Genomic DNA, 14,451 nt, shown 5'->3' with positions numbered 1-14,451 from the left:
TACAAATGAACAAGTCAACTGCCACAAAAAACCCAGGCAAAGCTCTGCTCAGAAATCTGTTGTGTCTGTGAACACGTGACATGTCATAAATCATCTTGCCTTGGAGATCATGTTGTCTTTATCAATGTTTTTAAATCTGCATCGTTTGAGTATCACAACTACAATGTCTGTCAAAAAAAAAAAAAAAAAATGCACAATACACACAGTTTTTCAGGAAGCCTGCAGAGGTCCAGGGTGTAGATGCGTTTCCTGGAAAACCCACACTACCATAAGTTTTGACTACATCATCACTTTCCTAGAAAAAGGAGAAAATGGCAGCCTAAATGGCTTTAACATGCTCTCTGTCAAAGACAGTAACATACATACATGTAAAAATAGATTTGTTCTTCACTCGCTAAAACCCACAGGTGATTGTCTTCTAACTGATTTTCTCAGATGCTTAAAAGAAGAATTCTCAGTTGTTTAAAAGGCAATTATCAAAGTTTGATAAAACATTGTTTCATTTTCCAGTAAAAGATGATACATTTTACATGATTTGTTACATTTAATGACCGCTTTGCAGATTTTGAGTCATATATATCAGCTATCGGAACATTGTAAAATGTTAGCTGATAAATGTCACCAACAAGTCAAGTCAACTCTTTGTATAAACAACTACATTTTATATTTTTTTAAAGGGATAGTTTACCCAAAAATGAAAAATCCAAACCTGTAAGATCATTCATTTTCAGAAAACAAATTAGGATATTTTTGATGAAATCCACTGATGTCACATGGACTATTTTAACGATGTCCTTACTACTTTTCTGGGCCTTGAACATGTCAGGTGTGTTGCTGTCTATGGAGGGTCAGAAAGCGATTTCACAAAAAAATATCTTAATTCCATAGATAAATGAATGTCTATACAGGTTTGGAATGACATGAGGGTGAGTAATTAATAAAATAATTTTCATTTGGGAAAATTATTACGTTCATATCTGCACATCACACAAATTACCTTTTCTAAGATCCACAGGTTGTACTGACATTAAAGCTTTCTTAAGTCAGACCGGTCTAAGACAGACTCACATACTGCTACTTAACAGGCCAGCTTACAGAGATCAGCACCCGCACACGGAACTCCAGCCAGCTGAGCGGCTATTAAAGATTCGTCCCACAGAGTGGGATAGCAGGACAAAGTGTTAAGAGCCAATACTGGCAGACTTCACCAGACTCCAATGGCACATGGTGTGAAAACAGTCCTGTTGAAAGAGGACATGCTTTTGGACAAAACACACATACAGAGCTGCTTTTCACACACGGGATGGGACATCATATGTCACTGTCTTGCGCATGAACATGTCAACTGCCACAAAACCCCAGGCAAAGCTCCGCTTAGAAATCTGTTGTGTCTGTGAACACGTGACATGTCATAAATCATCTTGCCCTTGGAGATCATGTTGTCTTTATCAATAAAACGTTCATATGCAACACGCAAAGCTGTGGAAAAGGTCACTAGAGATGACTAAAGATGAAACTGTCATGCAGTGTTAATGCTGACTGCAAAAATGAATTACTAATTACATTATTACAGTGTAAAATCAAGCATGATTCATGCTGATTAGTGCAATATGAATGTCAAGGTCATAATGTGCAATACTGCCATTGCTTTGCATGTACTGGGATAAGCATGACTCATACATCCATGCAAACACACACAAAGAGATCACTGGACCAGCAATTTCTCATAAGTAAAATCTATGAAATTCACATCATTGTCTGACAGAGGAATAAAACATGGAAATCCATCAATTCTACAGCAACAACTTTCCTATTTAAAGAGGATAAGAGAATACAGGGGACTGTGGACCAATGCAGATGGAGAACAGAGCTGAGAGAGACATGCATGAAAACCGGCTGAGGGATTTAGTACAGTTCCAAATGAGAAAGGAGATCCTCACCCTACTCAAAAAGGAGAGAGAGAGAAAGGGAGGGAAAGAATGGGAGATTAAGAGAGAGAGAAATGGAGAAAGCACACAGTGCGCTTGGGGTGAAACTGACTCATCCAGCACTCACAGGGACAGCATGTACCATTTCTTCATTTCCATCTCTGCTCTCAAGGTAATTCCTTGTTCTCAGCGGTGTATGGACAAAAGTGACTGAGTATTTGAATATCAGCAGCTTTAACTCCAAACGGTTGCTTTGGTATTGGCACATTAGCGACATTTCTGAGAAATTTCACAGGCAAAAAAAGTCCATTGTCTATTGTCAATAAAATAGCGATGTAAAGAGCGTATTTCACACCAGAATCGCCACCTTGAAAACACGTGAAACTCATGAGTGTGGATTTATACTTAAATGACTGGATAATGACTGCAAAATTTTCTTAAACAGCGGTAAGCGTGACTACACATTTGGTAGGCAAAGACAGCCATGCAAATGGAAGCATTTGTGTAGCTAAAAACAGTTGTGTACGGCACTAGTAATGGGTAGTAAAAAGTTATGGGTATGATTTCCAAGAAATGCATGACAAAATAAAATTAAAGGTTTGGGTGCCATTCCTTTCATTAATTTACATTTAAGCTGTGTTTTTGCTCCACCAATCCATATAGTTGTGCCACACGTACAGTAGTAGTGCCGTTTTGTTGATTAATTAATCTGTTTTAGAATTAATTGTTTAATTGCTGGTTTCTGAATGAACCACCACTTTTAAACAGGGCTCTACAGTGCGACCATTTCAGTCACATTTGCGACTGAAAACTACTGCATGCGATTATGAAAAAATATTTAGGAGCACCAATGTGACTGACCCGATCAGCATATTTGCGTTTGTGCTGAGGGGAGCTTCAAAGGTTTGTACGTGTTTTTGCAATGTTGAGTAATGTATCACAGATACAGTATATTTTACGAATCCTTTCATAAACAAAGTGTAGAGAGAGTGTAAATAACAGATTCATTGTGCAGTGTAGGGAGCTTTGTTAGTTATAATGGAACTTTGTGAGACCGCGATGAACTAAGATGAGTGACAGCTTTTAATGATTTTTAAGGGAGTTTATAAATGAGATATTGATTTAATACAACAGTTAAATAAACAAGAAATTAATATTAAGTGACTTAGATTGTCAGACTATAACACTATTGCCTGATTTTGCTCTATTTTGTCGCCAAAAATAGTTTGAAACAAGTCACAACCGAGCTGCTGCGCATCTCCATTCAAACACAGCGGTGTTTCGTTTATGAATGAACGTGGGTTTTTAGACGAATAGTGAGTCAATGATTCAATTTCCCATTTATAAAGACAGTCACTTGCTTTATTCCTGAATGAATCAGATGTTCGAATGAATCAAATGAATAGATGATTCAGCAATTAAATCAGTGACTTGTTGCCACTTGCTGGCAGTTTTAGTTTCATTTTTAAAGTATCTTTTCAGATATTTTTTCTTTATTTAAAAACATTAATACCAACATGAATTTATGAATTTGATTGCACTTATGCCACCTCTGAGCCTCATTAAACATGAAAATATAGGTGCCACTTTTGTGTTCTTCTGTGCCACCTCTGTAGTACAAATTATTATTTTTTTATTCATTTGATTGGTAACTAATTCTTATTCTACTTGTTCTTAGTCTGTTGTTTTACTTAGAAATTTTATAAAGTTTATAAAATATAATTTCTTACAAATTTGACATAAAAGTATAATTTTAATACAATAAATAAATAAAGAAAAATGCCATTACAAAGGTAAAAACAAAATCCCCCTGTAAATCACTTGTAATGAAATCACCTTGTAATGAGAAGGCTATTTTTTTGATTATTGATTAGAATGTGCACCCGAAATTTTATAGTTAAGAGCACAAGTGCTCCTAAAAATAAAAGTAAGCGTAGAGCCCTGTTAAAGAAATAGCTTTAGACAATGATTCAATGACTCATTCATTAAAACTAATTGCTGAATTGTTATATATTACTCTTATTAATTCTGACACAGAAACATATACTAAGATTAGTATATTAGCATGTGGAACTGAATTCAGTAACTGTACTTATATTGTTCCTGAACGCATCAGCATTTTAAACAAATTGATTGAATAAATGGCTGCTTTCAATGAAAGTCAAATACCTATTCATCCATTTTCCCATAGGCAGGGAAACACACTGGATGGATGGCCAGTCCATCACAGGGCATACAGAAAAATCAGCATCACTAATGCACAAACTGTCTTAAACGAGCAAACAGAGACAAATGGAGTGATACAAACAGTGAAAGTTCCAGGCGCTGTTGTGCTGCTATCTCAGTAATCTGGGACTGCTGCATCGTCAGATTCAAGGACCAGAACTGTAAGCCTATTTATCTGAATAACCATAAAAGACAGAAAAGGTGCGTGAACAGAATTAGGATTTCAAACTGGCATCATCTGTGTGCGCACCATAGCTCAATGTGTACCCTGCTCTTCAATTTTCATTGCGGTTATGCAAGAATAATTTCATTACTTTTTCAAGGCTGCTTCTCTGATTTGGAACTTTAGACTGAAACTTAATGAATTCTTAACTCACAGCAGGAAGGTGACAATAAAAAAGAGCAAAACTGCAGACCTCACAGAGTCATGGAACCGAGACACGTCTTCCAACAATCAGAAGCCCTAGACAGATTTCATTCTTCTCAATCCAGTGGACGCAGATAAAGAGACTCTAAGGGTATACTTATGTATGTTTGCTTGTCTATGTGAATGGTGCAGATTAACAACACTACATTCTGTAATCTGCAGTCACACAAGGCAGAGATGTAAGTATCACACCTGCTCGCTCTTCTGTGGACATCACTGTAGTGAGTGTTCATGCATAACCAGCAAGTCAAATACAGAGAGTGTGTGCTGCCAACTCTCTATGCCTACGTTCACAACTTCACACAGTCAGTGTTAGGGAATGACTAACATCTTTACAAACAGGTGACTCTTCAGTTGAACTGTTCTTAAAACAGAAGCAAATAATATAGACAGGTGGAGCTGGGGGAAGGGGAGGGTTTCAGAGAAATTCTGATGAAAAAAATATACAAGCAATATCACACGATTAGATGTTATTAAATACTATTATTTATATAAAATATTACTTATTGAATAATAATATTTAATAAACAAGTACCGCAAGCGGAGTGATACGGTTACAAACTGTGAGGCAGCTGTTGGAGTTCTGATATCACTCTAATATCGCACTCTTATCAGCCAATCAAATTTGAGGATCAGAAACAACTGTTATATATGATTGGCTGTAAGAAGTGTGATATTCTAGTGATATTGGAACGGATACTGGCCGTGTCTGAAAGCTTCCAAGGCAGGAAGGCATCAAGGCACGTGTGCGTCATATAGGCTATATAATATATAGGCTTTATAAAAGATATTTTGGTGAAATTAAACATTACTTTATATAATAGATGAGATCTTGACCATGATATACTTTTATGAATAGTAATAGTTTAAAAAGCATAATAAATATTATTGTTTGTAATAATACTATTTTATAAAAATGTTAAAAGGGTTTAAATGAGTAGTAAATAAGAATAATATTTACAATATACTACCAATAATAATGAAACAGCCACTAACAGTGATCTGTTCTGCAATAATTGCAACAGTGTTTTTATTTTTTAAGTCAAAAATGCCATTATCAGATGTCTTTTTTGCTGCACAAACCTTCAGTGACAATGACATCGAGATCTTTATGTATTATTAAAGAATTTATACATAACTGTTTAAGATCCCAGGGTGTCACCGGCCATTTAGCGCTTATAAACCCACTAAATGCAGCTTTACCTCAGCCAGATCTTCTGGAATTTTTCACTGGCTCTGATGTCTCTATAGTGGTTAAACATGAGATATAATTCATTTTGGGTAAATCTAACAGGCAGTCTTTGGTCTCATTAATCTATTATTTGTTCCAGAGCAAATAATTTTGACTGAGGGCAAAATCTCATCATTTTATATAACATTAAAGCTGTATATCAGAGCACTGCCTTTGTATGTTTTCGTATTAGTAACGGAGGCTTGAGCTCAGCTGTTAAACTGTCAAACTGAGATTTGAATCCATGGTGGAAGTAAATTGCACAAAAAGACATTCCGTTGTTGTTTCTTATGCATTTACACACTTGTGCCGTCGAACTGTTAATGTTAATGTATAAATGCAATACATAACACTTGTACCTTCGGCCAAATCACAGCCGTGTCAGTAAACACAGCCATATCTTAATAATTTAAACCTAGACCCTTTTCATACCCAACAAAAGTTAAACCACCAAACTAGGGATGCACCAATATGAACATTTTGGCCGATACCGATAACCGATAATTATATATATCTATATGAAAGCCGATAACAGATATGTTGGCCGATAAATCTAAATCCTTTTTTTGTTTTTGAGAGCCTGCTTACAAAAAAGGTTTCATCATTAAAAGCCACATCCCAAACACTTCAACATGAGCAGCCTAGTTTTAACAGTGTATGTTTGAAAAATACCCTCCTATTACCAAATTTCCTCATAAAAAAAGTCCTACAAATAAATAAAATAATGCATAAATAATGCAAACAATTCATTGGACATAATTACTTCTGTGTAAAGAATCAAAATGCCTGCGCTATGGAACAATAAAACAGAATATCCTCTGCACGCACAATAATGAAATGATTTTAATTATTTAATCACATTTTTGATGAAAATAATAAGAAAAAAATTAAAGTGGTGGTTATTAATAATGCATCAATGATTTTGATAAAGTAACAAATACCACTTAATTAATAGCACCAATGCTGTTTGAGCTTTGTGCGCTGCAGCTGCAGAGCTGAATGAACACAGGTAAACTGAAACGCTTGTTAGCGGGTTAAGTAGGCTATATGAGAATCAGATATTTATAGAACATAAACATAATATTACAACTTATAAATGCACAAAAAGACGGAAATGCCCAAGTAATTAAATGCCTGGCTTAAAGATATCAGCCGAATTTTCTTATTGGGCCGATACCGATAACAGTAAAAATGAACATTTATCGGTCGATACCGATATGGTGGCCGATATATCGTGCATCCCTACACCAAACTATCATTTCTTGTAGTCATTGGAAAAAGTGGCAGGGCTATCACTGGCGCCTCTTCAGAAAGAATTTGTGCATGATGCTTCTTGTTACATAATGTAGTTTCTTTATAACTAACCAGTGTCTTAACAGAACAGTGTTCAACCAACATGTGATTAACCTTCTTATAACTTCTACACTGCATGAAGTCTCATCTCCTTTGAGTCTTTTCTCTTTAAACTGTTGTTGCTATTCTTTTCTTATGCATGTCTCACCTCACAGCCTCTGCCCTCCCCTCTGTTCTCACCCTAAAATGGCTTCCCAGGCACCTGCCAGAGACAGCTGGCCACGACAACTTAACAAAACCATCCATCAAGGGCAAATACATCAGCAGGATTACAGGAGGGCATATAAAAATCCTTCATGTGGCATTAGGGAAATATTCTTATATAATGCATGGTCTTTTGCAGTGACACAATACTCACTACACTGCCACAATTACATAAGATCTACATCCCCCTGACCCTAAAACACATGAATTACACACCTACACCATGAATTACACTTGCAGCTTTGTTTTTTACTTAATATGTAAATCATTTTTACATTCAAAATTGAATGCTTACTATCTAAAATATAACCAATTCAGTTGTGAATGTCACATGAGCCTGAAAGATGCAATTTAGCTGCTATTAAAGACAGAGCTGACTATAAAAATAACTGAATCTTGAAATGATGTAAACATAACCAGATGTTCTTAAAAGATAATTCGGAACCAGTTATCACAATAGTGTACTTGTCAATGAACACAATAGCTCAGAGCTAAGCCACCCAAAGATATTTTTGTTCATAAACGTCCGACACCGACTCTGCATGGATCTAAGCAATGAGCTGACAGGAAATACATTTTTCTCACTTGCCTTTTTGTTGCTTGTCATAATTGTGGCAGCTTGTCTATCAAACACTCACACCACAAGCTTAAGATGCTGTGAGTTGATTGGCTGAGGGTAGCTGTTGTTAACACATGAAGTGTTGATTAAAACCTTACATCAACAGATCCAGTAACATTGTGTTCTGTCTTTATCAAGGTAATGCCACACTTATGAATAGCCCTGAGTGAAGTGTAATAGTATTTACAAGCATTTGTGTCTTATGACGGAATGTAAATAGATATTTTTCTATTTAGGTTTATGCGGTAACCTTACATGGTGCAGTTTTATTACTGGATTCATAGTCAGAGCTGTTGTAAAAGTGGAGTATTACGACATTATGAGTACTGTATGTTTTGACATAACTTATGGCTTCCAGCAGCTCGTTTTTTCTCAAAGAGAGAGTGCGTCATGGCAGTATGATGATGATGACTGTGTTTGCCTGAAAAGTGTTTTGTAAGGAAACCTCAACATGCATTGAAATTCATTTTATCAAGTCAAAATAGTTTTTACATGACATGCATTAGGTTACATCAAGGAAAATCTTTTTAAAGAGTCATCTTTGATAGAAACAGTTGGTTCCAGCAAAGCCCAAGCAATTAAGCTTGCTTAAGTACAAACAGTTCTCTTTTGTTCTGTTCGTGTCTGTATGGTTTGAGGACAGCTAGTGCTCTAGATGCTCCTAATTTAGGGTGGTCCTGTTATGTTTTAATGCATCTGTGGCTGTTAAAACAGGTCTGTGCCATCTGGCCTGATGTTCACTTGACCTGAGACTTCACCACAAGGACAAGCAGCCATCACTGTACACTCTCCACAGAATACATTTCTTTTCCATCCTGCGCTCTCCGGCTTACATTGCGGTAGGTAAAATTAAGCCTCAAAACTGGCACAGAAGAGAAGAAATTGTTAAATATAAAGTTATTTTTGATTTATTTACGGACAAAAGTATTCCCGTAGCTACATAAAATTAATGGACTATTTTAACGATGTTCTTACTACCTTTCTGGGCTTGAACATGTCAGTTGCGTTGCTGTCTATGCAGGGTCAGAAAGCTCATTCATTTTTGCGCAAACTATCCTATTTATGCCTTTAAAAAGAACTGCTCAAATCGTAGTGAGACAAGATATTTTTGGCATTGCTCACTGTCGTGTGTATAATTTGGAGTTGTGATTTGATAGGGTTTTTATTTGCTCCCCTGAAGTCGATCAACAATCAATTTCCTTCTGCCTCCCATCCAATTTCTCAACTAATCTAGTCCAGCCTTCTTCACAGCTAACAAATGCCAAAGATCACTGGTGTCATAATGCAATCTCAAACCTCATTATCCACTGAGAGAAAGCACCTCAGCTCCAAAACGATCCGGTGTGCCCGGCTGCTATGAGTGATGTAACTGCATTGTCACAGTGACTGTCATTAGAACACACTGTGAACATTATCTGTGAAGCTACTGAAGCTTGTGACTGGTAATAACATATAAGAGCTGGTGGCATGTTTATCAAACCTAGCTGTTCACACAAGTCAGCGTTTCACACAGTGCAGCTTGCCTGTTAACTGACAGATCATTAGATACAAAAATGACATTCTCCCTACTGAAAGTTCATAAAGCTGACAAGTCTGTGAATTTTATGATGCTGTCAGATGGTGATAGTAGGAAAAATGACATATTTACAGGCAAACATGTTTTCATTGTCAGCACGGTTGCAAGAAAATTACTTTAAAGTGCAATTCTTGTAAATAGCAAATTTTTTTAAAGAATGCAAATCCTAAAAATAGTCCACCCAAAAATTAAAATTCTGTCATTTATTACTCACCCTCATGTCGTTCCAAACCTGTAAGACCTTCGTTCACCTTTCGAACACAAATTACGATATTTTTATAAAATCCGAGAGCTTTCTGACCCTGTATTGACAGCAATGCAGCTGACACGTTCAGCGCCCAGAAAGGTAGTAAGGACATTGTTAATGTTATGAAGCTACAAGAATTCTTTTGCGTGCAAAGAAAACAAAAATAATTAGTTTACAATTTCTTCTCTTCTGTATCAGTCTTTGACATTATGGTTGAACCACTGATGTCACATGGACTATTTTAATGATGTCCTTGCATTGCTGTCTATGCTGGGTCAGAAAACTCTCGGAATTTATAACAAATATCTTCATTTGTGTTCTGAAAACGAACAAAGGTCTTACGGGTTTGGAACGACGTGAGGGTGAGTAATTAGGCAGTCAATGGGACCCACGGATTTGAGAGTCATAAAAACATACACATGGCTCGTGAGGATACATTGAGGTGTTAAGATACGAAACAGTCGGTCTGTGCAAGAAACTGAACAGTGTTTATATCATTTTTTACCTCTGATCCACCTCAATGTCCAACTGTTTTGAGCGCGTTCACAACAGCCGGCGCGTGACACGTCAACATGCTCTGGCATAGTAGACACATGCGCGGCAGCGATATATCGCACATATACATCGCTCATTGTTTACACAGTGAAGAGACTGGGTACGACGGCTACTCAAAATGGTAATTACTTGTGCTTATCCTGATTGTTGCAACCGATTAAAATCTAAAAGATTACGAGTGTTTTGAACTTCGGTGGTTAATGATGACGTAATGCAAGGACACAAGGACACAAAATCACATAAGAACGCATATTGAAAAATGACCTACGCGAACTCTTTCGGGAGAGTTGACTTTTCACTGACAACTTTTGAGCCTGATCGACTGAAGTTATGGTTGCTTGCTTCTGTATATGCCAGAGCACGTTGACGCGCCACGCGCTGGATGTTGTGACCGCGCTCAGTACAGTTGGATAATGTGGAGGATCAGAGGTAAAAAATTATATAAATACTGTTCAGTTCTTTGCACAGACCAATTGTTTCGTGTCTTAACACCTCAACGTATCGTCACAAGTCACAGGGTTTAATTTGGTTTTGTCTGTGTCTGTTTTTTTGACTCTCAAAGCCGTGGATCCCATTGACTGCCATTATATGACTGACAGACCGCAACGGTTAAAATCTTCATTTGTGTTCTGAAGTTAAAAATCTTCATTTGTGTTCTGCTGAAGAAACAAAGTCACCTACATCTTGGATGCCTTGGGGGTAAGCAGATACACATCAAATTTTCATTTTTGGGTGAACTATGCCTTTAAAAATATGACCCATATGAGATATGATACCTAAGTCTGTGTAGAAAACTGTACAAAGGTAAACTGTCTGGAATCAGATAGAGAGATAGATTAGACAGAATAATTACAGATACAATGAATAATTTGCTTTGTATTTTCCCCCAAAATAAGAATGACAGAACAAGACTGTTTTGGGACAGCTTTAGCTGGTGAGCTTCCAAGCATGAATTTTATGACCAAATAGGCATTAGCACCACTGCAGTACTGTCCCTACCCCCTGATGGGAGGAAGAGAGAGAGAGAATTCAGGGCAGCATTGGACTTTGAAGGAAGCGAAGCAGAGAGAGCGAGAGAGAGAGAAACCCTTTGAAAAGAAGCAAAAGCTATATTGCAGCAGTCTGCAGCCAGCTCCACTCATGTCTACACAAAACAGATCAGTCTGTCAGCGACAGAGGGCCTAGAATGGGTTTGCATTCACAATGCATGACTGTTTCAGAACCACGGAGAGCTCCACTGCTACCAGCAGCTCAATCAGCATCCATTTCAGCACCACGGACAGCGTCTCTGCTACAACTGCTGCAATCCAATCATGACATTTACACCACGATGCATTTAATAAGAGAGCTATTTGCTCAACTGCCATAATTTGTAATGTGTGTGAAACACACAAAACGTTTCAGCGCTCGTAATGAGCGCAGGTTCTGCTGTATTGCAGGGGCTGATAAGAACGCATGCGAGAAGAGGTCAGGTACGAGCTAATTTAATTCCTCTCTCACGGGCTGTACCTGTAGGCACGAAGCTCTTTTAGAGACCAAGATCTTTGCATTTAAGACCCCCTTCCCCTTTTCAGAGAGGTTAACGACATGAAATGCACCGAAGGTCTGCTTTTGTTAAAACGCTCCAATTATTCCAATTATTCCCAAGGATCTAAGACACAGGGAGCTGAATCTACTGCCTGCGGAAACTAAATAAGATTAAGCAACAGAGCGACAGACTGAGAAAAGGACAGACAAGCAGAATAGCCTGCGCTTGTCAGCTACACTGTAAGAAAAAAAAAATGTGGAAAAAACGGACTGGTACTGGTCATTTTTGCAAGGACATTATATGTTCATTTTATCCCTAAAAACAACACAATGCAATGTAAGTAAAAATATGTGTGAAATGCCTGTGGAAAATTCCTTTATACACTGCAAAAACTGGTAACCAGTGATTATTAGCTTAAAGAGGTATTTTTACCTGATTTGTAAGTACTGTTGGTATTATTTCAGGTATTTAGGTTGATTAAGGGATGTTAAATTTAATAATGTTTAATATATATGTATATGTATAATTTATTTATTTTAAATTCTTTTTTTAAATAGAATTTATATTTATAATTTATATTTTTTAGGTTATTTATATTACGTATTACTCATATTATATGATACATTTTACCAAAATTTTCACAGACTTTTTAGGGTGTATTACTGTAATAAGTAATTGTTTGTGAAAATGTGTGTAAAATGCCTGTGAAAAATTAATATATATTTTTTCATTTATTTTTTTTTAAATATAATTTTATATGTATAATTTATATTTTAATCATATTTACCATTTTTTTTAATGTAATACTTTATTATTTTTTAAAAATACAGTTTATATTTATAATTTATATTTATATTTTTAATCATATTTACCATTTTTCCAGTGTACTGAATTTTTTATATTTAAAAAAATAATTTATATTTTTAATTTATATTTTTATTCATATTTACCATTTTTTTCAGTGTAATAACACATTAGGATATTTATATTACGTATTACTCATGTTATATATTACTTTTTACTTACATTTTTACGGACTTTTTAGGGTGTATCAGTGTTACAAGTAATTGTTTTTTATATATTTTTTAAATAAAATCAGTTAAGTTATCATTTTCAGTGCATTAAAACTGTACATTAGGGGTTTTTTTTTTTTTTTTTTTTTTTTTTTACACATTTTCTTAGCGTGTGAAAATCTACACACTCACACACACACCCACTGCTGTCTGTACTTCCTCAGACAGAAAGCATTATCATTCTCCTCACAGCAACCTTGCAGCACGAGCCTTTGCCAAAGCTGCATACACACCAACCACACATACATACACACACACACACACACACATATAAAAGAATTTCCAACTGTATCATTCCTTTGAATGCTTCCTTGCCACATACACACCCACAAACACAAAAACATATCTGATGACAGTACAAGAAAATTTGCACTCCTATTCTGACATCTTGTATCTCCCACACACACTGACAAGCAACTATCAGTCACTGGTGCATCATTTATATCACACACACACACACACACACACAGGTTCCATCACCAGTGACCGGTAAAAAGGCACATTTGCTCATCCTCTGTGCACACACACACACTCCCAGTAGCTGTTGCAGGATCAGTCCACTCACCCTGACTGTTGGGTCCCCCATCGCCCTCTTCGCATTCGGTGAGGTTGTTGAGCATTTTGGAAGCTCAAGCACAGATCCCCTGCTAATGCTAACGCTGCTGCTGTGTCCACCAGCCAACGCGTGTACCAGCCTCACACGGATGGAGGAGGAGGAGAAGGCTTGTGGTTCTCTGCCTCTCTCCTCTCAAGAAAGCGAGCAGAGCTGTGCTCCGGCAGACTGGAGTCCTCTCTGCGTATTGACTCTCTCTCTCTCTCTCTCTGTAGGAGGAGGAGGAGGAGGGGTTGGGGGGGACAGAGAGAGGCTGCAGGGACGTAAATGATGGAATGCTTAAGAGCACATTTTTTCTCTCTAACACTCACACAGCATGTCGTCTCTCTCTCGCTGCTTCTCTCTGCTACGCAACCACAGGCTGCCTGTGCCTCTCTATTCTATTCACAATGCAGTGATCAAGAATTGTCTTACACTGACCGTTCTTGTCTGTTGAAGTTTTTATGTTATCACCATGTCTGCGTTCATTTAAAAAAGACGCAAAAACAAAAAAGACTGCTTGTGGTTTACTACAGTAGCTCTCATTCTCACCACCCAAAAGAGCTGTAATTGCATTTTCAAGCTGATATTTTTGGAAATGTGAAATTGCACTTGTTTGAAATGTGAGTGGTGTAATGGCTGGTTGCTAGGTCGTTGCTGAGGTGTTCAGAGTGGATTTGAACATGTTGGTATGGCTGTTCTGAGAGGTTGCAAAGGTGTTGCTATGCAGTTGCTAATCTGTTCTGGGTGTTGCTAATTTGCAAGTCCAATGCAAGTCCAATTTGCAAGTCTGAAAGCTAGAGATATTTATATTTTTGCCCTTTCTTGCTGAAAAGAGCAGCATGGCTTGTTGCACATGATTTGTTTTAGACGATGGTCCCAAGCTCAAACA

General features: G+C 37.0%; 1 protein-coding gene across 1 annotated transcript in view; it reads right to left on the bottom strand.

Annotated features, from left to right (window-relative positions):
* slc12a5b (solute carrier family 12 member 5b) overlaps positions 1–13,753 on the bottom strand; it is a 75,008-nt gene extending 61,255 nt beyond the window's left edge. The window contains exon 1 of the mRNA XM_051118158.1: positions 13,533–13,753. Within this exon, the coding sequence (XP_050974115.1) occupies positions 13,533–13,587 (55 nt within the window). The 5' untranslated portion in view covers positions 13,588–13,753. The remainder of the gene's footprint in view (positions 1–13,532) is intronic.
* Positions 13,754–14,451: the final 698 nt, after the last annotated feature.

Source organism: Labeo rohita, chromosome 8 (assembly GCF_022985175.1).
Source record: "Labeo rohita strain BAU-BD-2019 chromosome 8, IGBB_LRoh.1.0, whole genome shotgun sequence".
Classification (NCBI taxonomy): domain Eukaryota; kingdom Metazoa; phylum Chordata; class Actinopteri; order Cypriniformes; family Cyprinidae; genus Labeo; species Labeo rohita.
This window is presented reverse-complemented; position numbering and strand designations above follow the sequence as displayed.